The following is a 26556-nucleotide window of genomic DNA, read 5'->3' as shown; positions in this document are numbered from 1 at the left end:
TGTATAGTTCAGGTGCCACAAACTCATTAGAGGGAGGATTTGAAACGTGTACACGAATGTAATAGTTTCTCTCTCTCTGGCTCTCTCACTCACACAGGGAAGAGCCGCTCGTAGGCAGGCCCTTTAGTCAGAGCCGCAGTATATTCTCGGGGTGACAGCTGACCTTGCGTCCCGAGTGCGCACTACCATCGCACGACCCTGCAGCCAAGCCAAAACATTAGCATCGCATTTTAAATTATTCATAAACGTCCACAGCAAAAGCAGCCAATTTTTCAAACTCAGCCATGTAGACTTAAAGCAATTCTGCACAGAATCTAATCTTTAGTACTACTTTTTTTTTTTTTTATCTGTTCCAACTGGTTTGTGTTTGTGTGATTACAACCTATAAATAAAAAAAACAAGTTGGTGACAAAGTTTTGATTAGCCCCACATAAGATTAAAGTGTCGAAATGCATGTTTAAAAGTCATTTCTAAAAAAAAATGACCCTAGAAGCCCTTGTACACTTACACATGCTGTACCAGAACACTGTATCGGGACACTGGACCTATCTCGCAATTGCCCGGCCAATCAAAACTACAGACTTTTACAATAAGGGACTGGCGGGTCAGGCAAATCTTGCAATGACTGTCTAAAGCAACCACAACCTCCTCTATCTTACAATGTAATGAGCCATTAAATCATTGCTCAATCAAAATTAATTAATAAATAAAAAATAAAAATTAGTAAATAGAACCTATTCGTGAAGGTAGAAAACAAGTGAAAAGAGATGAATGTGGCTTTTACTGTATACTAGAAGAAAAACACAAACAAATCACAACTAAAGGTGTTATGAACAAACTTTTACTACCAATAAGTCAGTGATTCCACACAGCAGCCAGATACAGGAAATGCAGACCAATTCAGATGGACTTACAGTTATTGTTGCCGCTCCAGTAATAGCTCACCTCCCCTAAATTTTTAACTGAATGAGTGAGTAGTTACAGCATCCTCATTATTGCTGCGTGTCGATCAGGGTGATAGCTGCCAACTTGCCTAAGAACTAATGCTGCTGCGTGTCAGGAGCAGTTGCCTCAGTTTTCCCCATGTTCCCAGATGGAGATGGTATTATTTATTAAGGTTGGCTTGAGCAGGAGCCCCACTGTATCTCCTCCTGCTTTACCACGGCGCACGCTCTTACAAGTCAGCCGTTTTTTGGCCTGTACTACAAATCATTTTGACTATCAGACAAAATTGGACAGACACTCGAACAGAGAGTGACAGGCAGATACAAACTAACACTTTTTCGGCGCATCTGTCTTGCTCTTTCTGTCAGTCTGCAGCGGGCGAAGCTACTCTCTATTTTGAGAGCAGCAGCACAGCGAGCCTGACATGTGTACATTTTTATTTTTGTTTATTCCAATAGTTTTAGCCGGCTGTGGTGATTTCAACCCACAAAAACAAGAAACTTTGAGACCCGAGGATTGCACTGGCATGTATGTGTAAATGAGCAGTGCAATGCCTGTGGACAACAACACAGATAGATATTGTGCATGTGTAACAAACTCACCAGTCTCTTAATAATCCTCAGAGTTGTGCGTAGGGCCCTTGTGTGCTCACTGTTCATGTGGGAGCAAAGGACATGTTGGAAACTGCGCAGACAGGATGCAGAGAGACAGTCCTGGCCCTCGCCTCCATACAGCTGGACCAAGATGGAGAGGCATTGAAGAGAGTCCTCCCACACCTCCTGATGCTCCGTGGACAACTGAAGACAGATAATTAAATATTCATTCAATTAGTGCAAGATTAATCACTTCAAAGATGAACAAGACGCGTTTTATATCTCCCAAGATTAATTATAAAAGATTAAAAACTCCCAAGGCTATCATTTATGTCACTCTGTGCGTACTATGGAAATGAAGGTGATGGTGCGATTACTGGACTCAATGTAAACATCAAGTGAGACTCCAGAAGTGCATGTGACAAGTGTGCTAAAGCGTTAATATAGTTTATTTAATGTCTCTTTACACCTGAGCTGCTTTAATAAATTACCCAGTGATAATCAGTAAACACAAACGCATATGTGAGAGCTGTCAAATTACTTTCATGTTATAATATGTATTAAAGGTCCACTATGAACTTTCCTGTGGGAAGATCTGTCACCTGCTTGCTTATATGGATTTTTTTGGCTGGAATGTTCCATAGTATGGCATTAAACTTCTCTCACTGGAGAAAAGCCAGTGACACCACCAGGCCAAGTTACAGGTCAGATCTGTGAAGAGTCGACACAATAAGAATATATGCTTTTAGAGGTATTTTTTATCAGTAAAACACCTGTGAAGTGAATGAGCCAAAGAAAAACATCTCCATGGAGACAAGTAGCTGGCTCAGAGTTACATACAGCACCTTTAATTAATTGCAATTCTTACAATGCAACTGTAAATGTAAATATATTATCACTTTCCCTTTTACGTATTATACAAGTAATATATGCAGAGTTTTGTATTTAAGAATAATGTTGACATATCCTGCCCTCTATCCTGCTAATCTCCCATGGGGCTGTGGGGCAGAGCAGAGGCCAGGGGTGTGTCAGTTCCCCCCTCACAGCGCAGACACACTAGACGCCCACCCAACACTTCATGTGTCAAGTAGAAGTAAAAACCTTTATTGTTTCCCTGGAGACCTCTCTCTGCCCTCCCACTTCAGCCCTTGCCTTCCCAGAATTCATATGGATTCAGCCCATCTGTAAAACCATTTATCCAGAGAAACTTATTTCACAGGTCCTGGTCTGCCCCGAGATAATGTGGATTTTATGGATTAATTTGAAACTTTCTATGGTCGACGTCACATTAACTATTCCAAAGCCTCTGAGTCCAAAATGCTAATTTAGATAAGCTGCCTTGGGTTTTATTTAATCCATGATTTGTCCTCCAATGTGATAACATTTCTTTCTTTCTTTTTTTTTATTTTAACAAATAACAGCTGAAATATAACTTTAGAAGAAGCTTAAACTGTGTATTCTTTACCATATCTTAAATTAGATTATTTTGATCTGATAGATGAGCTTTGTTGATCACAACAAAAACTCATCAAATAAGATCACTCAGAGTATTAAATTGTACAAAAATAACATATAATGCAGTCCAAAATAATGTAAACATTGTATAAAACATTTCTTGTTGTGTTGGTAGTCCAAACCCTGCATGATGGTGAGTGCATGCAGAACACTTAGAGCCTTGCACAGACAGAATGAGTGAGTCGGCCTCACCATGTGGATGAGGGGAGTGCTGACTTGGCTCAGGGGTCTGTTGGCCAGGAGCAGCTTCTCTGCTGCCTCCGTCTCCACCGCTGGACAAGATAGCCTCTGGCTCTACACACAGACGCACAGACACACACATGCCTTAAATCATTTATAGAGATTTGACAGTCAATAATGATGGATCCAGAGACCTGCCAAGACACATTCTGACAGACTGAGGCAGATGGAGAGAGACACTCAGGTACATTTCCTGCATACGCTGTTTTTTCCAACACCTCTGCACCAACAAGTCTTCAACTTCACTAAGTGTCTGTGTCACTTCAATTTATTTTAGTGACTCATTTATGGCTCTCACCTGCACCTGTCGTCACTTCATTAGCACCTCAGTTCCTGACTCTCACTTGTTGCAGAGTCTACAGTGAAACCTACTCACAATTAGATTTGGAATAAAATCTTATTATGAAGACTGCCACATATTTTACCCTTCCCCAAAGTCACACCATTGCCGCATCTCTCTCTCACTGTCTGTTTTTAGACTTTATTATCTCAACTTGACTCTCGTGACCAACAGAACGATAGTTTGGAAAAAGTGGCCTAATCACATCCTCTCTGCTTATCACACCTTATTACCCAAATGATTTTGGTTCAGGCTGAAGTTTTCCTTTATAATGAGCTTTGCATTTCTGGCAGAATTGATTTCCGCTACAAATTGTGCTTTTCTCCATTTCTGCTTTCTCTCCATCCTTTCCTCTCTGCTCTCTTCATCCCATCCTTTTACCCAGAACCTCCTTGCAGCCCCCCACCATGTCCGGCCATTAATATGTATGCACTGGGCTGGGGTGCACACAGTTGGGAGGTGGGGGCTGGTGCGCGTGGAGCAGAGCAGGGAGGCGAGCTGAGGACAAAGCCAGTGCTGATAATGAGGCCGCAGGGACATTGCCAGACAGGGCCCTGTGTGTATTTCCATGTGTGTGTTTGTGTACTTTATATTGTATGTGTGTGTGTGTGTGTGTGTGCGCCCCGGGAACTCAGGACATGATCCACTTTCTCCTGAGTCTACAACTTCAATACTACCATTGCTTCAACCTGCTGGCTCCCACTACACACATCAGTGGTCACGCAAACAGCCCCAAACGCACACACATTTACACAGAGGCCTCTGGGACCTGCCAGGGCAACATTTGGAGGGAGCCGACTTTGTGTTCCTGTTGGTGGTGTTGTGCTCAGTGGAGAAAAAACATGGTAAAAAGTGACAAATCAATGTCTAAAGGCAACACATGATACAGCAAAACCATTTTATTAGACGACCAAGATAGGAAATACCTAATAGAAAACACTAATAACTGTTACACCGTGCATTGACTGAAATAGAAGGTCCAGTTTTTAAACCCATTTTAAGTCAATGCAGTTTCTACAGCACAAATAAATGGTAAATGGGCACAATAACTACTGTATAGAGTGCTTCTTCTAAGTCCAAGGCACTTTAAAGGATGCTCTTTACATTAACAAGCCACTTATTCACATACACACACACACATCCATACACCAATATGCAGACACAAGGGGCAATATGGGTTAAGAGTCTTGCCCAAGGACACAAAATTATTCACCTGTGGGAGCGTGAATCAAACTTCGTATCAGAGGGCAAACACTCTACAAACTACAAACTGCCTTGTACTGTATTGTTTATATTGAGAATATATATTTTACTTGTAGTGTATTGTGCATATTTTACCTGTAGTGCTGAGCGGACGACTGAGGATGTCTGCTTGAGGATGTTGTGCAGTAGCTCCAGCAGGGTGGGGAGGGTGGGCAGGACAGGCTTGCTAACCCTCCTCCGGTCACTGAGCCCCCCATCCAGATGGAGTGACACAGCTTCAGTCAGGGTCCTCACCACCACCTCTGTTAGACCTGAGGAGGAAGAGCCAGTGTTACACAGGGGGCGCTACAACTCCTGCTTGTAAATGAATGTGAATTCTTATTATTCATGTCTCTGTCTGTACGCCATGCAACTGTGCTCAGGATGTACTCTCTTTAGCTGCTGTGACAGTATTCAGCAACTTGTGGTCACAGAAGAATCCAGGAGTTTCAGAATGATGAAATTAGATGCCATAGCGATTAACAATTTAAAACAAATCATATCAATCACATCAATACTTTGAATGGGAAAAATCCTGGCACTGTTGCATGTAAATGAAACTTTAAATCCATGAACAGGGAAATGTATAGTGGACTTTTACATCACTGTGTGCAAAACATATCTTTTGCCAAAACTCAAGTTTATACTGCTTATCCCTTTCCACCCTCAGTCAAGAAAACGACCCAACATGTTGTAAAGCTGCACAGAGATGAATAAAAGACCACTCTCCAAAGTGAAAACCCATGTTCTGTTCTCATTAAAATTAACATGACATCCAGGATACTTTGCATTTTGCGGCATGTTCCGCGCATCACCGATCGAAGACAACTGCCCCCGAGGTGCGCGCTTAAGTGAAGGGTGGATGCCAGCCTCGGACAACTTTTGAACTTCATCTATAATTCAGCCCAGGCTTTTCCAAACATTGTTACTGTTTTATGAGCTGCACTGGGTTAAAAATGATCACATTTACAGCCTGTGCATTTATGGGGATGTTTGCAATTTGACCTGTTTCATTTCAAATGTGATGGTGTATTGCAATCAAAATTACATAATGGAAATCAATTCTTTATGACCTACAGAAATAAGTGCAGTTTGTAATCAACTAGATACTGGATAATGTAATAAAGTGTGAAATATAATCCATCGTAATGGCTTTTGTTGGCACTTAATCTCAGTTTTTAGTTTCACAAATACTGAAATATGTATCTCTGCTTAATGGAGACTTCTTAATATAGAAAATGATGCAGCTAAGTCAGTAGAGTACACAAATACACTGAAAAACAATGATCTATTCCTTGGAGTCGAATCCACTTGAGCTGTTCTTTTCTCAAAAGCGTCTTTATTTAGAAAGTTAATGTTCTTGTTTATTTTGGGGAGTGAAAGTGCAGGAGTCTGTGTGCACGCTGTAAAGGAGCTAGCCTGCTGTCAGTGAGACGAGGCACAACTTTGTCAGACTGCCACATAATTAAATAAACAGGCTGCTCCTTTGGACACACAAAGACCTAACTCTGCTGGTAATGTAATGTGACAATTCCCTCCTGCTCTGGCCCCAATAGTTGTTCACGGATATGTTAATAATGTTTTTCCTCGGTCTGTAGGAGGATTACATGTATAGGGAGCAAAAAATCTGTCTGTTTTTACAATAACTCCTAAAATACATTTCTTGACTGTGAGGATATGTGTTTAATTAAATGCTGCAGAAAATTATTTTGTCACTTGGGAAAAATCTAATCAAATAATAAACAACTTCAAGTACAGTATATAATTTCTGTGTGTAATTCTGTGTAGCACCACTGTATATGTGCAGCTCTGTCACTGGCTGCTGAGTCCTAGACTTTTTCACAAGAGCCAAGTACCATAGCAAATTGTCTATGCACATCATGGTTACTCATTTTGTCTGTAAAATAAATTATGGAAGATCTGAGCTTTCAAATGAGTTTCCATATATGTAAAATGTTGGTGGTCACAGAGCAGTACTTTAAATGTGTTAGGAAAAAACATATCCAAATATTTACTGATAGTGTCCTACCCATTTAAAAGCACAGTGAAAAAGCTTTATTTATTTTGTAATATATTTTCTATGACCTGAATGGTTGATGTCAGGGGTACTAGGTCATAATATAGGTTTCAGCAAACAGCGGTTTACACATTGTTTGTTTACTTGTGTGTGTTCTTATTAGCGCCACCCAACACAAAACTGTGCCTCACCTTACTAATTAGATCCTGGAGACCGCTGCTAGCTAATGAACTATGGTTGTTTGTATATTTCATTTGAAACCTTTTGTGTATTTGATAATATGGCAACATTGTATGCACCAAGACCAATCTTTGTGGTATAAATTGCCTGGGGTCATTTCTCATTGATTGGGCACATATGGGTACGGGCTTTAGCCACCAATTGGGGAAAGTAAACCAATTCAAAATGGCAATTTATTGATGTGGGTTCCAGTGAAACTCACTAACAATGGCGCAGAGGCAATTACCTAAAATACTCCTCTGAGCTCTACACAGAAGGTCAAGACAAATAACAAGGACTGGCGAAGTCTTAAACCCTGAGATGGAGCAAAAAGTCCTTCAAGGATTCTCCAGATGCCCACAGTCCCCAATGCATTCCTAATTAATTAAACCACAAGAGTCATGCAATTAAAATAGCACCTTGTCTGTGCCCAAGGCCAAAGACAAGGTGCTCCAAGCTGCTCTGTTCTGGATTAAGAATAAGAACATTTTAAAAATATCTTTTTGTTTGGTGCCTATGTCAACATTTCCATCTCTTTTAGTCCTGAACTTATCTGATTATCATTATGTCTACAAAATGAGTCTCCAGTAACCTCAGTCACAGTGAGGTGCTCAGCTTTGCTTATCTTTACCAACTTTGTTTTGGGAGATTCTCCTCTAGGTTTTTCATGTGCTTCCACCCCACTGCATCTCTGCAATCAAAATGTCATTCACTTCAACCTCCAATTTTCTCCTGCTATCATCTCGACGCTGCTCCCAGTAGTCTCCGCACGCACCACCCTCAGCCTCTTTGTACCGCCGTCTTCCCGCTGTCACCTCTGTACAACCTCTTTACCTCGCGTTTTGCTCCGTTTCTGCCTTTATCGTCTCTCCTCTCTATATATCTCACCATTTCCTCATTCAGATACACTTTCTCCATCTCTTCCCCTCCCCTGTTTTTATTCCCAGGGGGGCATTATCGCAGTCAGAGGCAAATCTGCCCAATTATAAACCTCATCTCCGCTGTGTGCGCCTCTGCCACTCTAGACTGGGAGTTCCTGCATCCACTTTCCACCCACAAACATTTCATTTCAGTCTTTCTCAAATAGACACAAGCACAAATAATTCACACCAGGACTACTTATTTGGTCTTTTCAATTGCTTCCAAACACATAGAGCCACAAGCATGCATGCCTCACCACCTTCCCCCTACTCTGTCACACCAATTATACACGCTTCCAACCTCCTCCGTGCTTTTTGCTATCGTCACACCAATCTGGGATGAACCACAACTAAAAGTGTAGGTAGATTTCCAAAATAGTGCAGAGGGCATAAACAAGAGCAAGAGACACAGACAAGGAGCCAACATAAGCAAAAATAAATGTTGGGAAAGACGTGAAGGTTAGAAAGCAAAATGTAAAGAAGGAGAATGACATAAAGTGGCAAAGGAACAAGAGAAGATAGTGTTAATTGCCAGGGCAGTATTAGTGCTGGGTTGACAGTTTCTTGTTGAGAGAACAGGAGAGCTGATTGGGTGATAATGATGCTGACTACTCAAACTGAAGCACTGCTGACCAAATGGAAATAGTGGGAGAGAGGCCCGTAGTACGTGTTTGGGGAAATTGGGGCGTGGGCTGAAAAAGAGGAGAAAGTTAGAGATGCAACACACATGTAAATAGTAATGAGAAATAGAGGATTTACTCAGAAATGTGTGGTTTCCCCGTTGAGAGTAAAAAAAGTCCCTGACAATTGTTTGCACTGGATATATAAGCATTTAACTTTTTGTACATAGCTCACTGTTAAGGTCAAAGATCCCCCATATTTGTCATGTATATTTGACCCATTCTTCAATGTCACTAAGGCACCCTGTCAGGAGCAATGGGGAATCATTTTGTCATTATAGTCAGGATGACATTCGCTAGAGAATTTTGCAGACTGTGCATGTTTTTAGGTGTGATTGAGACTGATAGGCTTTATGTTTGGTTTTCCCTAAGTAAGTCACAATAGTAAAATCTATAATGTTGTGCTAAGACCTTAAATCAAAACAGGATTTTTCAAATTTTGGAATAAAAGCTTCAAAGACACAGCAATGTTCAAGAATTAAGTGGTACTAAGTTGTTGTTGCTATTATGTAACCTTCTTTTAAAGCTAATGGCATGCTTTATGCTCAAGTGTGCTTTTGTGAATCAGGTTCAAGTGGTTTGTGTTTATAAAATTAAAGAAATGCATCTAACTCATTTGCCAAACATCAAGGACAGTAAACTCTAGCTTTTAATGCTAACAAATGTAGTTAATACGATTAACTGAGATTCAGGAGCAGGACCACGCCTCAGCCGCCCTCTCCTCTCACCGGTGAACCACAACTCACCTCGACCACGCCTCTAATTTCCCAGAAGCCTATATGTAGCAGCCTTTCCCATCATCCCAGTTTGTCTCGGCGAACTCGACCCCACCCTCCCATCCCCTATTTTGTCTTTCAGTCATAAGACCCCTACAAGGGGGGGTCCCGTTCCGGCTGGGCCAATTGTAGATTGAGACGGAGCCCCCACCCATAGTCTCAACCCAGCCATCTTTGCCTCGCTTTGTACATTATCAATAAACTACTTCGCACTATGTTGTCGTTGGCGTGGTCCTAGCTAGTGAAACATAAATTACAGTGAAACTGAGTTGGATTGACAAAGAAACACATTTTAGTGTAGCACCTAAATCAGACACAGATGTGAGTATTGCCCTCAGTAAAACAGTACTGCAGCCAAAACAAGGCGTCAACAAGTGACAGGAAAATTTTGTCTAATTCCAGAGTAGATAGACTTGTTGTGGTATCCGTGACAACAACAGGTCAAGGATGCACTTAACTTCATTTTGTGCAGTGAAAGCCTCCACTAACAATGTCAGGAGGAGACAATTGATAGTGATTTGTACAAAAGTGGGTCCTGTCTGCGCGTACCTTGTTGGTGTGAGTGCTCCAGGTCCAAAATGGTGTCTCCACTCAGGTTACAGAGCAGAGCAACAGCATTTTGAACCATCGGGCTAGTTACATTATGACTGCAGGCCTAGAAATAGAAAAGAGAAATATTGTGTTCAGTGTATTACCAGTATACAAATGGACACACACACCTATTATAGAGTGAAACGATTATGGTTCACACTGTGGCCACTGAAAGGTGAAAGGAGTACAACAAGTTACATGTTTCTGATAGTTGACACTAGAGGTGAATAATACTGTATAGCTGAACTGATCTTAATGCAATGCGTAATAAGCATAATTTGAAAGATCGTCAACTATACAAACAAATGGTAACTGGTACTAGGTGTGCCTCTTACCTACGCAAAAACTAGCAAGGTCAGTAATGAACATCTATAAACTACTGAACAATACAATATATTATGTAATCTTTCTAAGTGTAATGGTTTTGAAAAGAAACAACAGTTATACAGCACATTTTGTCCTTCTCTCATAACATTCCTCTATAATTTGTTGTATTCATAGCCCCTAATTTCACATCCCTTTTCACTTATTTCCTCTGTTTGATCCTCAATGTATGCCATGTGCCTGGAGGGCAATGTGCAGTGGTCTGATCTGTGCAGGGCACTGAGCCTGGCTCACACTCATCATGTGCTTTAGCCTCAGGGTGAAGACTATGACATCAAATCTACACACGACGACCTGCCTGCCACCAACAACAAAAGATGGACCCAAATTTTCTTGATCTTTGCCAGGCATTGAGCTATTGAGCTATATATTTATATGATTTTTAAACTCATCTCTTCACAAAGTGGACTTTTCACTGCATAGCCGGATGAGATTGTTGGACTGAACATCAATGTTCACTGTTACTAAGAAACTAACGAAATTAGCATGTGGTCTATTTTTGACATTGAAAGCTATTGTTCAGTTTGAATATAGCTACGTTTAACATCTGGGTCTTGTGCACTAATTCATTACTTGGAAGTCAAACATAAAAAAATGCATATTCCTCATCACAATTGTGTACTATATTTTCCGTCATACTGTGTGTCAGGTACAAAAGAATACTTTATATTCTGCCATAGCACCCAACAAGAAACAGGAAGCACTGAAGTTCACTGCAAAACAACCAACAAGTTACAAAACCTAGGCATCAGTGGTTGAAGTCCATTCACGTCTAGTAGAAGTACTTCATCATTTAGACAAATACGATTAGGTGAGGCTGTGGCGTCTGTGATCACCAGTGACAGGTGTAATCACTGCAGATCTGAGCCAAACCAGGACGAATAAATCAATCTAAAAGTGAACCATGCAGACTGCTCTAATGGGGCCCGACATGACCAGTTCAGACAGCAGTAAACAATGAGAGGCAAAGTCAATCAGGCAGCCAGCTAAGTGTTTAGCATTGTGCATAGGAGGTGGACAAGCAGCCAGGCAAAACGCTTATTATTTAGTGCAAGTAATGTTTGCATATATTATCATAAATTGTTGTGCGTTTTGGGTCACTGCACAGATTACACTATGTGCTTGTTGAAAAGGGTCAAGTGAATTAAGTTGTTTATTGGAGACAAGCTTCAGCGATAACAGTGGATTGTGAAACGTTGTGTCTGTGTGCAATCTACATCCCCAACCTCCAAATTAACCCTTCGTCGTCTTTACGGACGACCTGCCAGTCAATTACACCGACGCTGCAATAGGTCAACACCATTCAGGTTGATTTACATAATGCAATTGTAAGTGCTAGATCGAGTGAGAGAGGGAAGCATTTGAGAAAAGTGCACCAAGCAGGCGTATAGTTTAGCGGAAATTCATTCAAAAATGCACACCGTGATTAATGTGCTTGATTATGTAATTGAAAGTCTATTCAACAAACTGACATTGTGATTTAGTCAGTAGCTAAATGAAAATGATTTAATTAATTGATTGATTGGTTTCTTACCATAATGAGCTGAAAGACCAGTGGTAGGATCGTGCTGTGTTTTATTAACCTAGAGAACAGAAACAGAGAGAAAGCAGGGACAGAAGGAGCAGGAATTAATTTAATTTTTAAAGCACAGTTCACATGCTGCACTCACATACAGGACATTTTCATCTTCATTAAGTTTGGGGCTTCTCTATAATGACTTCAGCTGCGTTCTGGAGGAATTGGAAACAGAAAGAAGAGGGAGGAGGTGAAAAGATGAAAGTTTTAGATGGCGGAAGAGAAAATTGCAAATGACAGGTGAAGGAAAGGGCACTATGGAAAATGTGGACAAAGAGAATGAACCTAGATGAATTACTAAAGAAAGATGTTGGTGTAAATTAGAAATGACTATTGATTAACTAGTCTTACTTCATGAGCAATTAAGGATGCACAAGGATGCTAAAGGGCAGCGAAAGTCAGAGAGGTCGTAAGGCTTCCTGCAAGATCAATAAAGTTTAGATCTAATCAAATCACCTTAACTAATTGCTGTACATGCCAACTACAATGACCGTATGTACAAATCAAGAATATTGATAGACATGCCATGGTAATTTCAGTGCTCATGGTTTTGTCTTAAATTTTGTCTTAAATTTCTTGTTGTTGTTTGTTTAATTTAAAAGTTGATAACATCTTAAATTTGTATATTTTAATATATTTTTTCTTTTTACTTGTACTGCAGTCACAAAGGACTTCTCAAAGTGGTAGTAAAGCAAGAGAAATGGCAGCACTGAGACCTTAACAGTATTTAAGCAATTCATATAACACAGTAAAATAAGAATATTAGAAGAATTTTGCATTGATCAGAAACTGTATATTGATGTAGCTTCTTGCTTACTGGATTCTATATTCGGTATTACTGAACACGTGGCAGTGTGTTTGTAATTGTACTGTACTGTACTGTGTTGTGATGGATAGACTCCCCTTAAAAAAGTGACAGGCTGAGAGATGGGAGGACAGGCTGGCCAGCACGACATTATAAACTAGACCACCTCTCAACTACAGGCCATGCATCAACAAGCACCACACAGCAAACAAACAGGAGAGCAGAGCAGCAGGTACACGAGTAAGACCCTGTACGTTATGTGTCATAGTAAATCTGTAAATCAGACAGATTAACAACACCATTTAACACAGTTTCTGGCTTTTTTCAGAATCTTGGTATGTAGTCTAAATCCTATACATTTTGTTTGGCATAGGATTTTTACTGGATGCTCTTCCTAATGTAATCCTCTTCATAGCGTATAATGCCTGACAATGCACCATTTTGTTTTTATCTTGAAATCACTTCCTGTTTTGCTACCCACTTTTCCTAATTGGTCAGCCTCCATAATCATGAACAAGTGAGTCGCAGGGAGATTTAACAAAGTCTCTGACCTCTTAAAAGTGTAATGTATGTTTTATGGTGGAGGGTCTGCCACCTGCTTGTTCCCATGGATATGTTGTTGCTTTGCTTGGAAGGTTCTTTACTATAGTATGACATTAGTCATATATGTATGTCCATGGAAACATCAGACCATGTTATAGATCAGATCTGTGGAGAGACAAACCTAGTTGCAGTAAGAATATATGTTTTCAAGGTAATTTTTAGCATTTAGAAATGAATAAATGCCAGATTTAAGTTTGATGCCATATTGAGGTGGATTCCAGGCAAAGCAATAACATCTCCATGGAGACAAGCAGATGGTGGCTGGTGTAGAAAAAAAGTTACCACCTAGTTACCCCTTTAAAACAATATAAAGCTAGCTAGAAAATGATATGATTCACATTCAAATCTAAATTGTGATATGATTTATTTATTTGACCAAATTCTATAAATTCTAATCTCAATATAAATGATAAAATAATCTCATAGATTTCCAGAAAGGTTTCAGATGAAATTACAATTAATTACATCATAACCAATCCAAAAGTCTAGTCTCTGCATGTATGGAAGGGATAGAGTAGTCACCCCAGTAAAGGCCGTAAATCTCCCTTGGACACGCACAGGGGCTGCACTGGGGCTCTTTTTGCTTAAAGGTCAAACTAAATGTAGTTGATTGAAGGTGCCTGAGCTGTGATAATGCTGGGAGAGACAGCGGGCTGCCTACCCAACGCTAATGTCCCCAATTTACCATCTAATTACTGCTGGGCCCGCTTCATAGCCATACTTATCTAACCAAGACCCAGGCAATTTAATTTCTGATTGTACAACCACAGCGATGGAGGCAGAGTTTACGAAGAGGGCAACCGAAGAGAGACTTGTGCGCTAATGTTAATAAATTAGAGATTGTGAAAAGGGGGAAATGAATGAAAGACTAGAAAAATGTTAATAATGTCATAAGAAAATGAGTGGTAGAGAGGCGAGCGCTGACACCAATTTGAAAAGTTCATGTCACTCTACTTGTGCCATGGAGCGATGGGTGAACGGAAAGGAGAAGAGAGGAAGAGAAGGAAGGGAGAGAGAGAAAAAGAGAGGGAATGGGGGGTATAATAACTGATAAGAGAAGTAGGGGTGCTTGCTACTCTAAGTGTGAACTGTGAACTTTACAGGATGATGGATTGGAGTCAGAAGAGGTTAGAATATTCCTGATAAGAAGTGTTTTATATACAGTGGGAGCAAGCATAGGAATAGGTGTGAAGGACTAATCACAAATGTGGAAAAACAACTAGACTAAAATGCAGTAAAAACTATCTAATAAAATAGGTGGCACATTTTGACAAAGAATCTTGAAAACTGCTTTTTAAAATCCATAATTTTACCACAGTCAGATTCTGTATTCTGGATGAAAGCTCTTTCTATCATACTGTTTTCTCATACTAACTATTAAGCAATGCAATGTAATTTCTTCCATTGTTTAGCACTGTTCTAGCATTTAACAGTTAAGGTGTAAAAAAAAACTTGTAGTGCAAATATCTGTGGTGTAGTTGTGCTGACTTTGCAAGTATGTTTTCTCTCACATGAATGCATAAATATCAGAGCTTTAACAAACAATAACAGCTATTAGTATTGAGTATTTCTGTCGATGCAGCATAAAAAAGCAGTCTTTAGCGATTCAGAGAACTGGCAGAAAAACAGGCCTTGGATGATTACACTGGACTCTTTCATCTGCCAGGTGGATATATATTATTAGTTTATACAGTATCTACTTTCTTCATATTGGATAAGCAAGTTTTACATGCGTACACAATTTTAAGTCTGTATGTGTCTACCTGCAGATGGGAGTGCTGTGTTCAGTCACTGACACAAGCAGTTTGAGGGCGTAAAGTGGGACAGGCTCTGTCGCATAAAGTAGGCTCTCATACCTGTGTGCACATAAGAACATGTTACAAATAGTCAATGTGAAAAAAGTCTTAGTTTAGTGATCTTTAAACTTAATGTTAAAGGGCCCATATTATGCTATTTTAAGATCTATATTATTATGTTGTTTCCTCACCAGGAACATACCTGGAGTTGTGTTTTGTTTCATTCATATATGTTTAACACAAATCACGCATATTCTCTCAAACAGAAACCACTCACACCACCTTGTGATGTTATACATTGCTCCACTGTGTTTTCAAACTCCATACACTTTCACTAGAATCATTTGCATGATTTCAGACCTGGACTTGCCAATCTGTAATGAACTAAAGGTAAAGGGTAGCTGTTAACTTGAAAACCACCGTTTCATAACATGACAAAGTGGAACAGAGATGTAGACAGACATAAAGGGTTACTCAAACATGTGAGAACAAAACAAAACACAGCTCTGGGTATGTTTTGATTCTTAATTTGATTTTGATTCATTCTAACATTGACAAGAGTCAATTTTGTGTGATATGGGACCTTTCAAATAACTCAATGGAAACATATTGGAGCAATATTTAAAATAGGAAGTCTGTCATCTGTCATAAGCAAGGTTATCATTTAAAGGCACATTTGGGACTGGGACATTGTATACAGTTTGACTCCCAGTATTGAGAATGAATTGTTACTTCAATAAACCTGAATGCAACACTTGAGGCCAACAAACATGACTGTGTGAGGCTAACATTAATCTCACCTTGGAAGCAGAGAGTTTGAAATGAGAGCTACAAATTGAGCTGTGGACTCCTCCCCTCTGACACAGTTTGGTTTCAGCAGTGTCTTTTGTCTGTCTTTCTGTGTGTTTTCCTCTTCAGTGACTTCGGGGTCTCGAACCAGAAGGACTAGACTGAGTTCTGAAAGCACCTGTAGCACAAACACACACCACTCCACTGCACGCACATGTGAACATTCAATGCAAAAAAAAAAAAAAAAAATTATCACCCAAACCTCCATAAAATCAAACATAATGCAGTCTACTTTTGCTAAATGTTTTGAAAGCTTTACACCAAACAATAATAGGTGAGGCAAACCCAGGTCAAAAGATAATGCAATATATATCTGGAAAATAACACTTAATTTTTGTGTTTGTCATTACTTTGACAACAAAAATTAAATATGTTTATAGTTTGGAACTAAAACCAGACCTATAAATTATCCTTAGTCTGAGCCTTGGTTTTGTCAAGTCTAGATTTAAATAAACTGCATGTTCGTAAAACCGCAACTAGTAATTTCTTTAACTTTTTCATGGTATCAAATAAACCTATTCCGAGTAAATTATTATTAAATATTTATTGCATATGCTCTACTAATGTGAATAAGGAAATGCCGACTACCATCTTTGCTGAAGGCCAGAGTCATCAGTGGAGGAAGGACATTATCCACAACCTTTAGGAACAAAATAGACACAAATATGATCCAGTACTGGTATACATAAAATAGACTGCACTATTTTACATGCAGAAAACAACAGGCTGCACTATATTAGGATGCTGGGCTTTGACAGCAGACCACTATCAGAGGGATCAAATTACCATGGAAATGCACTGTTGACTGAATTCTTTGATCAAACACAAAACAAAAGTGCGCCCGCAATTGTCGGGACCCTTATTTAGCCATGGGTCTGTATTGGACAAATTTGCATGATTACCAATATTACCATAGAAACAACACTAATGCTGAGTGAGGCTGTTACAATAGGAGCGGGAAAGAGCAAACTACAAAGGATGTTGTTGGGCTAAATGGGATGTGTATTAATATCACAACCATCAAAAGACTGAACGGAGTGTTTTTAACAATGTGTCTATCTGTGTATCCATCTGCTTGTGTCTGTGCGCGTCTAATTTCCCTAAAATGTGAACTCCACATGACATGTCTCCTCACTCGGAAACCCTTCTGAAGACACTTTCTCTTTTTATCTTAGGGGACAGAAATCTGATGACAAATTGGATCAAAAGTATCCAGCTACAATAATCAGATATACTCAAGATATATTTTAAACAATTGTATAAGGTAAGTGAACAAATGGTTTCCTAAATAAGTAGTTAATTGGATTTGGGCCTGTTCAAGTTCAACATCTATCTTGATTTTCAGCAGCTTTGAAATCTTGGACACCATCTTCTACACTTACAACCTCTAGTTGTTCTAATCCAGTTTTGGGAACAGCACAATATGCATAATTATTTTTACCGTATTAAGACATGGAAAAAACCTTGACAAAATCCAATTTTTTTTGTTGAAAATGCTGGTTTTTAGTTACCTAAAAATAATTGAAAAAGTTCCAAACCTGTTGTTGAACTGAAACTTAGCAAGAAAAGTTTGTACCCTCACTCAAACTGAATTGGAGTCAGCAGGCACGATAACATAATCTGAGTTGGCTGGAGGTAATTAAACTGTCTTCCTGTGTTATTGAGTATCAGGCTCCTGTTTGCTGCAGTCCTGTATTCCTCATCTGTTCTCCCTAGTTTCCATCTATCCACACTGCTTCCTGCTGCTCCCTGCTTCTCCATGTCAATAGTCATTAAACACATCTGATCGTGCCATCCCTCGATCACATGCACATGAATATACAGGTAAAGACACTGGTGTGATGAGCTGCTGCTGGTTCAATAGTTGATTAGTGTCTTGTCTAATAGCACACAGATTGACCCTTCGTCCTCACCTTTAATGGATAGGTGTAGTGATCTGGGAAATACGTGCCCTGTGTGTAGAGGAGGAGCTGTACAATTTTCATTATTGTCTATATTGTGTGCATTATTATTTTATTGTATGTTTATAGAGGCCGTAATTGCAGGTACAGCAAGATTATAAAACTATTAAATATGACAGTATTTTGACATTTGCACCAAAGATCTTTTTTGACATCTTACTTATCTAAATAACTGCAAATTTTGTGATTTGTTAATTGCGTCAACTCAAATTAAGGTTAAGGTGAAAGGTTAAACTTGTCCTCTGCATTCCACCCATCCTTCTGTCACTGGAGCATTCTAGCTACTTATCCACTGTGCCACCAAATTGCAATTTTTTATTTTTTATTTTTTTCCAGCTAATCTCTAGTAGACAACAAGTTACATTTTTTTTTTTAATTCACAGAAACATATTTAACATGTGTATAAAACAGAACATAGCAGTAGTTTGGAAATATACTTACAGTGCTATGATGAGGAGAAATGAGGGCATGATGTTGGCTAAGGACTTCCACAATAGACAGGGATGTACGTATCAATGCATCACAAACTGTTACACCTGTTGAGCAAATCTCACATGATTCACCAATGCAAAACCCTATTCTGCAAAATCAGTAGATAGTCTGCACTAGGAAGCTACAGTGTTTTATTGCCTCATTATGCAAATGATGAGGCAATTCATGTAGAGAAAATGCTTGTGTTTTCAGATTGATATACGTAATTAAAAAACTTACCCACAGCACTAGCCAGATTAGTTTCATTAGAGTCAATGGAAATTATATGGTCCTAAACAAGAGAGGAACAAAACATTAATAACCTCAAACCAACCTCGTTTGTATGTTGTTAGCATTTGGATCCAATCTGGATTTTTCCAAAGAGCTCAAAATAAAACTCACCAGAAGTTGTCCAGTGTTAACTAGGAACTTTTCTGTTACAATGTGAGACCTGAAGACCTGTAGAACAATTTATTTTCATCAAAAGGTTTTATAATGTTCATCTTTTTGAAATCACTCTAACTGTCAGAAAATAATGCCTATTTTAATACTGAGATGCAGGGATTAGATAAATATAATGATCTATCAAACATAACCTTCAGCACAATAATTTTGCAAATATATGTAGTAAAATCTAATTACAAAACTAGACAAATGACATGAAGTACCTGAGAGGACAGAAGTTCTAACACAATGGATAAATTTGGTAATATCTGTTTAAGCTGTCTGCTCTGAGCTGTCGATGGATGCTTTCTTCCAATCACACCTTTTAATGCACACAACACTTCATCTGAAAAGAAGAGGGGTGGAACTTTTTTGAAAACATTGGAACAAGTGAATAAAAATATGAATCAAAGGAAAGCATTAGGGTGAATTAAATGGTGAAACTTAGGCCTGATTTTGTACCTAGTATCTGTGGTGCAGCGTTACTCAGATATGCAGTCATCACTTTCAAACACTGGGACAGGTATCCGGACTGGGCTGTGTTCTCCCTCAGAGCTGTGGCTTTGCGGAAGTCTCGCTCCAGATACATCACCAGTCTAGATCCAGAAAACCATCTCAGTATAATCAGATTTAACTAATTGTACACTTTTAAAAATCCTGTTGAGAGAGTAAATACACATGAATAAAATGGGAGCTTCTTGCCCTTACTACAACAACATTTTTGGTACCAGTACTTAAACAATACTTGGTTTATTAAACGTACATTATGTAACTTTTTCATTGGGGATCCCTCACCTATGAATATGCCTGGAATGTCCCATAGTGACATTAAATTGCTCTACCTTACATTTATTAAATTACTGCTCAAAGACACCTAGAAAAACAGGCATTCTGACTGTGAGTGGGGTTGCCTCTCTACAGATCAGGGGCCTCATTTATAAAAACTGCGCAGGAGTTGTCGTAAGTTAGTGCGTACGCCTAGTAGCTACGACAAGGCGTGCGCCACGCAAACTCCATATTTAGAAAACCCACCGCACGCACCAAACCACGCAATCTTTGCTTTATAAATCCCACCTGCAACTACAATTTGCGCACGTAAACCTACGTCACGTCACGCCCTCTCCACACCTCCTCCTCACCATAAAAGGAGCATGTAAAGTGACTCGTGAATGAGATTCCCCTAAACATGAGCCGATAATCAGTGGGTTTGACCGAGACACGCGAGACAGAGGGAGGAGGACGCTCCACGCAGCACCACGTGATCACGACAAAGACTTTATTAAAGACTTTATTAAACAAGGTTTAATAAATAAATACAAAACTAAAAGTGACAACAATGTCTCATCTGTTCATTTGATCATATTTCATAATATTTAGGCAGCACATCTTTGCAGTAAGCCCATGTGTTTCAAGAGTTTTATCGCTATATTTTTAAGTCTGTCTATGAAGTGTGTGAGGACTGGCCCTGTATTTATGCATATACACGTAGATACGTGCACGCGCAAATTATGAGCGCGTGCGAGAGATTCAGATGCCCTCCTCTGGAGAGCGAAAGGAGCGAGGGAGGGACACGAGGATACGAGGACACAGATTTAGCACGAAACACATCAGATACAGATGTTATTCTGCCAATTAAAGTCCACACGAAACATCCAAACTGCTGAACCTGTGAGTGTGGGTCTGGGTCTGTGAGTGTGGGTCTGGGTCGGGACGGGCTCGGGCATTATTCTGTTCTTCATACAGTCAGAGAGCAGCTCTCATGTGCAAGAGTTCCCCATTACACAAAAATGTAGGGAAGATTTTGGTTGGGGTCAGGTTCGGGCAGTAGGCTTCGTGTTGTCCGCAGACTCGGGTCACTCTGGCGCTCGGTGCGTAAAGACTAAAGTAAAAGTGTTAAAATTGCGTTCATTAAATCAAAGCCTGGCTCCTGCTGCGTCCAAGGGAAGAGTTTTCTCTCAGGTTGGGTCATTATTTCGTCCTCTGTGTTGGTCAGACTGTGTTCTATAGAAGTCTATGGTCGCGGTGTGGACTGTGGGACTCTGCGCTACACCGAGTCTGGGAACGTGGCCGCGCTCGTGCACGAGTTTCAAATGTATAATATTGTGGAGAATAATGAGTGGAATAAACAGCCCTTCTCCGTATTTTGGCGAACCAAACACTTAAATGCGCAAATCAGAAGGTAATTCTTCTATATACGTGGATTTTCTGATCAAACACTTCCTCAAACTCTGTTCACTTCTGCTTCTCTCCACGAGTGTCGCTTTTTCCCCGTGTCTCCAGACTTTGCGTAGAACTTACAGGAGGTCCCGAGTTGGCGTAGAGTTAAGCAAAGAGCCACGCCTTAGGCGAGTTTTATAAATACCGCGGTTGGCGTAGGAAGCGCGCACGCACGGATTTTTGCGTAAGCAAGCTTTATAAATGAGGCCCCTGACCTGTAACTTGGTCCAGCCTCCATGAAGATAGAAAGGTTTAATACCATACTGTGAAACCTTCTAGCCAAAGAAATAACATCCCCAAGGAAAAAAAAGCATTTGACGGACCCTCCATCAGAAAAGTTACACAATGAACCTTTAAACTCCTGAAATTATTTGATTATATCCATTGCAATCTTAGGAATAGTTTGACTGAAACAGAGCAGACAAGTGTGGAATAGATTCATCCATATTAAGTCAGTGAGCTATAAGATGCCAATAAGGGTAGAGGCAGACAGACCCTGAGATTGAGAACATTTTTATTCTCGTCAGCCAGAGTGTATTGAACAGTAATCAATATTATCCTATTCACAAATTCAGAGTGTTGTGGAGAGGTTACCAGCCCTAACTGATATTCATTACACATAGAAGGCACTCCCACACTAGTGCAAAGAGACACATGAGCCAACACAGACAGGGAGACAGGGAGGTCATGTTAGTTAACAAATATTGATTTCATGTTTCAGAACGATGATGCTGAAGGGGATGGACCATTACAAATTCAGTGTGTTTGCTCATAATCTCATACTTAACCGCAAGGGCTTCTGCATGGCTACTGTAAATTTATTAGTGTCTAGAGGAACCATGGTTGAAATGTCTTTTTAATTCAAAATTCATCATCTGTGCTAAGTATCTACCCAAAATCAGTTGTTTGCTCTAGTGGGCATAACCTTGTAAAACAGGGCCATATTAGAAGGTCGCATTATAAGTGTGTCCTTGAGAGGAGTGCACACCAAACCAATATTACTATTTTAGATGTAATTTTGGATTTATTTAACATCAACCTCTCAAAGCAGCTTACAAAAAAGCAAAAATCTGTTTGTCAAAACACCCAGACTACTTCACCAGCTTTTACTTTTAACCAAAAATTTCACTGTCTGATTTGAATCATATATTGCATAACCTTATTAAGAAACATTGGAATTAATAACTCTGCCACCGACTGGACACACCATTAAAAGAAATATTAAAAGAGGGAGATTAATATCATGGATTTTTCTGAAGACAGATCATGATTTCAATATTACTGCGATTAACGTAAAGTAAGTATTTTTCTACTGTCTTTAAGAGGTAACCATGTGCAATATGCTAAAGTCACACAGTCACTCACTCAGAGCATTGTTGACCAATAGGAGGTGTGGGTGGAAAAAAGTGTCTGTGTTTGAGCGTGTTAATGTAATTTTACCAAAATGGCATATTGTCACAGGAAGGAGACCAAGATGATTTTAAGGGCATGTACAAGAATATATAGAATATCAGAAAATGCAATATTCTGGATATCAAGTAGTTTTGATGGTTGATTGTTGAGCAGAATAGTGGACCAAATAACCAGGAGAGATGGTAGAAAGAGCATTCCATCAATGTCAGTGTTGCCAACTCACATGGTCACTGTGGGAACCATGCACAAAATGACCTACAATAAGTGGCTGATTGTCTGAGGCCCAGGCGAATTTCTTTCACAAACACACAGCATGCTCATTTGACAGCTAACGCGCTCCATTTTCTCGCCACTGAGGAGCTAATTACACACAAGGCAGAGGGGTGAGAAAAGGGCTGAGAGAGAGGAGCTGAGACAGAGGGGCTGAGAGAGAGGGACTGTAGGGGAGGAACTGAGAGAGGGGCTGAGAGAGATTAAGAGAGAGGGATTGAGAGAGAGGGGCTGAGGTAGAGAGACTGAGAGAGAGGTATTGAGAGAGTGGGTCTGAGAGAGAGGATCTGAAAGAGAGAGACTGAGACAGAGGGATTGAGAGAGAGAGATTGAGAAAGGGGGATTGAGAGAGAGGAGCTGAGAGAGAGGGACTGAGAAAGAGGAACTGAGAGAGAGCGGCTGGCAGAGAGGGGCTGAGAGAGAGCGGCTGGCAGAGAGGGGCTGAGTGAGCGGGGCTGGTCTTTGGGAGCTCTGTGGGAGAGGAACAGGCAGGTCAACACTGACAACTCCAGCTCTGCCAACAGACGCACAGCAAGACAACGGGGGAGACAGCGTGAGTGCAATGTGCGATCTCAGTTAGAAGAATGTAAATATTAGAAGGACACAAGCCAAAATTTGTTTCTGTATTGTTCTTCAATACTGAACTGTAAAGGTCACAAACTAGTCAATGTTTTTGTATTTGGCCCTATTCAAATAAACCACTATTACTGTACTTAACACAGTGCACTAGTAAATAATGCAATGTGGATAACTTTTGCAGATAATTCTTGAAGCAAACCCTGGCCGAAAAAGTCTAAAAGCGTATAAGATTATTTAAGTAAAGCATACATGTGACTCAAACATTTAGCAGACTTGGCCAAGGCTCTGTTGAAATTTATGGCTAACTACACGCTAGGGTTGCTAGGTTCGTTTTGTAATTATTTTGATGCCAATGTCCCAATCCAGTAAATAAACACAATTAAGAGCTACTTGGAGGGAACATTCAGTACTAAAGTGAGAACATACAGACTCCAATAGATATAATATATGAATTAATTATGATGCACATAAATACAAGGGTTAGAGATGTTCAACTATGTGGGATCAAATACGGTTGCACAAGCTCTTATGGTAAAACCAATTCACAAGATCAAAACTGAACTGCAGTCACCAATGTAAACAGTATTTGTACCAATTGATCAACACAGAGTCACAAATAAGAAATAATTAATTAATTTAAGCCACTTCAAAATGTAAGAGGTCACTCAGAGTAGCATTTGAATAAAAAAGAAGAAAAGAAAGACAGCAAATGAGAAAGAAGACATCAAGGGACGAAAGGCTGTAAAGCTCCATATGTCAGTAATGTAGGGCATCATTTTGCGCTGGAAAACCAACTGGATAAAACCACCAGGGACCAGAGTGTGTATAAATATATCTATCATGTATATGTATATGATCTTATGGACTGTGCACATTTGCAAAGGTCAGGGGTGAACCAGAGGACAAGCAGCTAATGAAGCATTTGAAGTTACGTGTGAAGTTGTGCCATACACCAGCACAAACTGAAGTGTCCAGGGCTCACGCTATATTCATATTCTCAATCCCACTGCTACAGCGCTAGTTAACATAAAGGTTACTCAGAGTACAGCTGCTCTGCCAGATTCACTAAGCTGTATTTTCAGAAAGTTGTCCCTGGTCTCTTCTTCCTTTCTCCGAAAACAGTCTTGAATGTATAATGTCTTGTGCAAAACCGTCCCTGACTATGAACTAAATTTGCCCCATAAAGTTGGTTAAAAGCATGCACAGTTCACTTAGGCCAAGGTTGGAGTTTATTGTCATCTCATTTTGCATTACTTTTTCCAGTACAACCAGGCTAACCTACTCCTATATCACCTCCCAATAGAACACCATATTCAGTAATATTGGGAGCAGAGTAAACAGTTAGAGGACATTTAGTTTTTACTACGGTGCAGCTCTATGTTTGAGTAGACTCCGAGTGCTGCAGCTAAATAATTTAAAAGGCACTCACAAATGTTATTTTTTGTTCTTGACAGTTGCGAGTGTGTGTGTGAACATGAACCACTACATTCCACAGAAACTAATTAGCCCGTGGTCTGACAGAGTTGCAAGCCAAAGTTATGAGCAGGCTTCATTGGTCTCTGTGCAGTCAAACAGTGGAGGGAGCTTTGTGCTTTGTGGTAGAACTAACGGATACATCAAATATTCGGTTGTCTTGTTTGGTTTATTACACTCGCTAAATGAAAAAAATACACTTGTGTTTACCTGTAGGGCCTAAAATGTTTGGGGATATTGTGGATGTGTGGTACCCACCTGTGCTGACAGCAGTACAACAGTGTTTGTGTACTGTCTTGGAGTAACAGCAGCAAGAGCAGTGACGCTTTGGCTCTGGTCACTGTGGATGGACTCTCGAGACAGCGGAGAACCTTCAGTACCAGGTCCTAGAGAATACAAACACAGAAAAGTAAAGATATTGTTGCCCTGTCAAAGAGGGAAGCACACAAAAATCCTGCTTTAGTCGACTAAAGGAATTCTTGGCTGAAAAAGACATGCCCTATACATTAATTAATCAACTAATCAAGGACAGTGAGCAAAAAACCAGGATCTTGTGCACAGAGAAGAAAGTGAAGTGTAACTCAAGATAGTATATTTCTTAATTAAGGCTTACTGTACCTATCAGTCTTTCTTTCTGCCTTCACCAGCTCATTGTGGCATATACAGTATGTGTGAATTAAGTCATATGTTTTTCTGTGCATCTAGCAAAAATTTATGGACTATTATATGTATGTCTGTCACGATAATTACTATATCGACTTATCATTCAATATATGCTAGATGGATATATTTTTCATTTTTGGGTGTCAATATTAATCATTAGTACTTTTTTTTGTACTAGTGCAAATTTTTGGTTATTTTATTAGATTTTATCTGTAGATGTTTGAATTATGAACTAAAACTGTTATATTATAGACAATCTAATTACTAGTGTTGCATCGGCCATTTATGTATTGCATGTTTTTAACAATATTGTACTATAGTTTAATAGTTTTTGGGGGATAATTCTGCTTTATGGATTGGTTTCAATATTATCGTTTATCATGTAGATAAACAATGACAGTATAGATGGCAATATGTTATACCTCAAAATTTGTTATTGTGACAGGCCTGATTAAATGTTTAGGAACCATATCAATTTGGTTTATTAGTTTGTCATGAAAATCTTAGATACACATTTTTGTATTAGTGTTTGTAAAGTATCGCTAGTGCTAGTAGTATTATCCTGCAGGTGTTAAGAGAAATCAAATCTTAAAACTGTTCCGAGTAAAACTTAATTAGCTCAGACAGTACGAGGATGGGTCGCACACACAGGAACACACTGTTGGATTTATAAGCCTACAGCAATTTTAGACATCCACTCACTCAGCAGTAACTGGATATAAAATGTTTGGACTGGCCAGCATTCATTACCATTGTCATTATCACCAACAGCAGCGCTAGCACACTCTACTGATGGTGTGCATGTGTATCGAAGGGGGAGAGCCAATGTGCGGGAATGTGAAAATGTGTGTTTATGAAGCAACACACCAAGTTAATTAATTTCAAAGCCCAGTAGTGTGTGTCTAGCTGATAAGTCCCTCCCCACTACCCATAATGCTTTGCTAAAATAGAAGGCTGCAGCATGTTGATTTAGC

At 39.7% G+C, this 26556-nt stretch overlaps 1 protein-coding gene across 6 annotated transcripts in view; it reads right to left on the bottom strand.

Moving 5' to 3' along the window:
* ulk4 (unc-51 like kinase 4) overlaps positions 1-26556 on the bottom strand; it is a 49527-nt gene that overhangs the window by 6867 nt on the left and 16104 nt on the right. For 4 of the 6 annotated variants that reach the window (XM_055163973.1, XM_055163974.1, XM_055163975.1 and 1 more), the window contains 14 exons: positions 25178-25305; positions 19430-19563; positions 19192-19313; positions 18926-18982; positions 18764-18815; positions 18494-18588; positions 16680-16731; positions 16043-16235; positions 15210-15302; positions 11997-12045; positions 10037-10142; positions 4972-5147; positions 3246-3347; positions 1548-1742 (listed from right to left, as the gene is read on the bottom strand). In XM_055163973.1, the coding sequence (XP_055019948.1) occupies positions 1548-1742; positions 3246-3347; positions 4972-5147; positions 10037-10142; positions 11997-12045; positions 15210-15302; positions 16043-16235; positions 16680-16731; positions 18494-18588; positions 18764-18815; positions 18926-18982; positions 19192-19313; positions 19430-19563; positions 25178-25305 (1554 nt within the window). Of the gene's footprint in view, positions 1-1547; positions 1743-3245; positions 3348-4971; positions 5148-10036; positions 10143-11996; positions 12046-15209; positions 15303-16042; positions 16236-16679; positions 16732-18493; positions 18589-18763; positions 18816-18925; positions 18983-19191; positions 19314-19429; positions 19564-25177; positions 25306-26556 lie in introns of those variants that run through there. The other 2 variants (XR_008633460.1, XM_055163976.1) reach the window with 2 other exon arrangements.

Source organism: Boleophthalmus pectinirostris, unplaced genomic scaffold (assembly GCF_026225935.1).
Source record: "Boleophthalmus pectinirostris isolate CB_2022bp ecotype Guang Dong unplaced genomic scaffold, ASM2622593v1 HiC_scaffold_6, whole genome shotgun sequence".
Lineage (NCBI taxonomy): Eukaryota > Metazoa > Chordata > Actinopteri > Gobiiformes > Gobiidae > Boleophthalmus > Boleophthalmus pectinirostris.
Note: the sequence above shows the minus strand (reverse complement) of the source record. Positions and strands in the feature narration are given on the sequence as shown.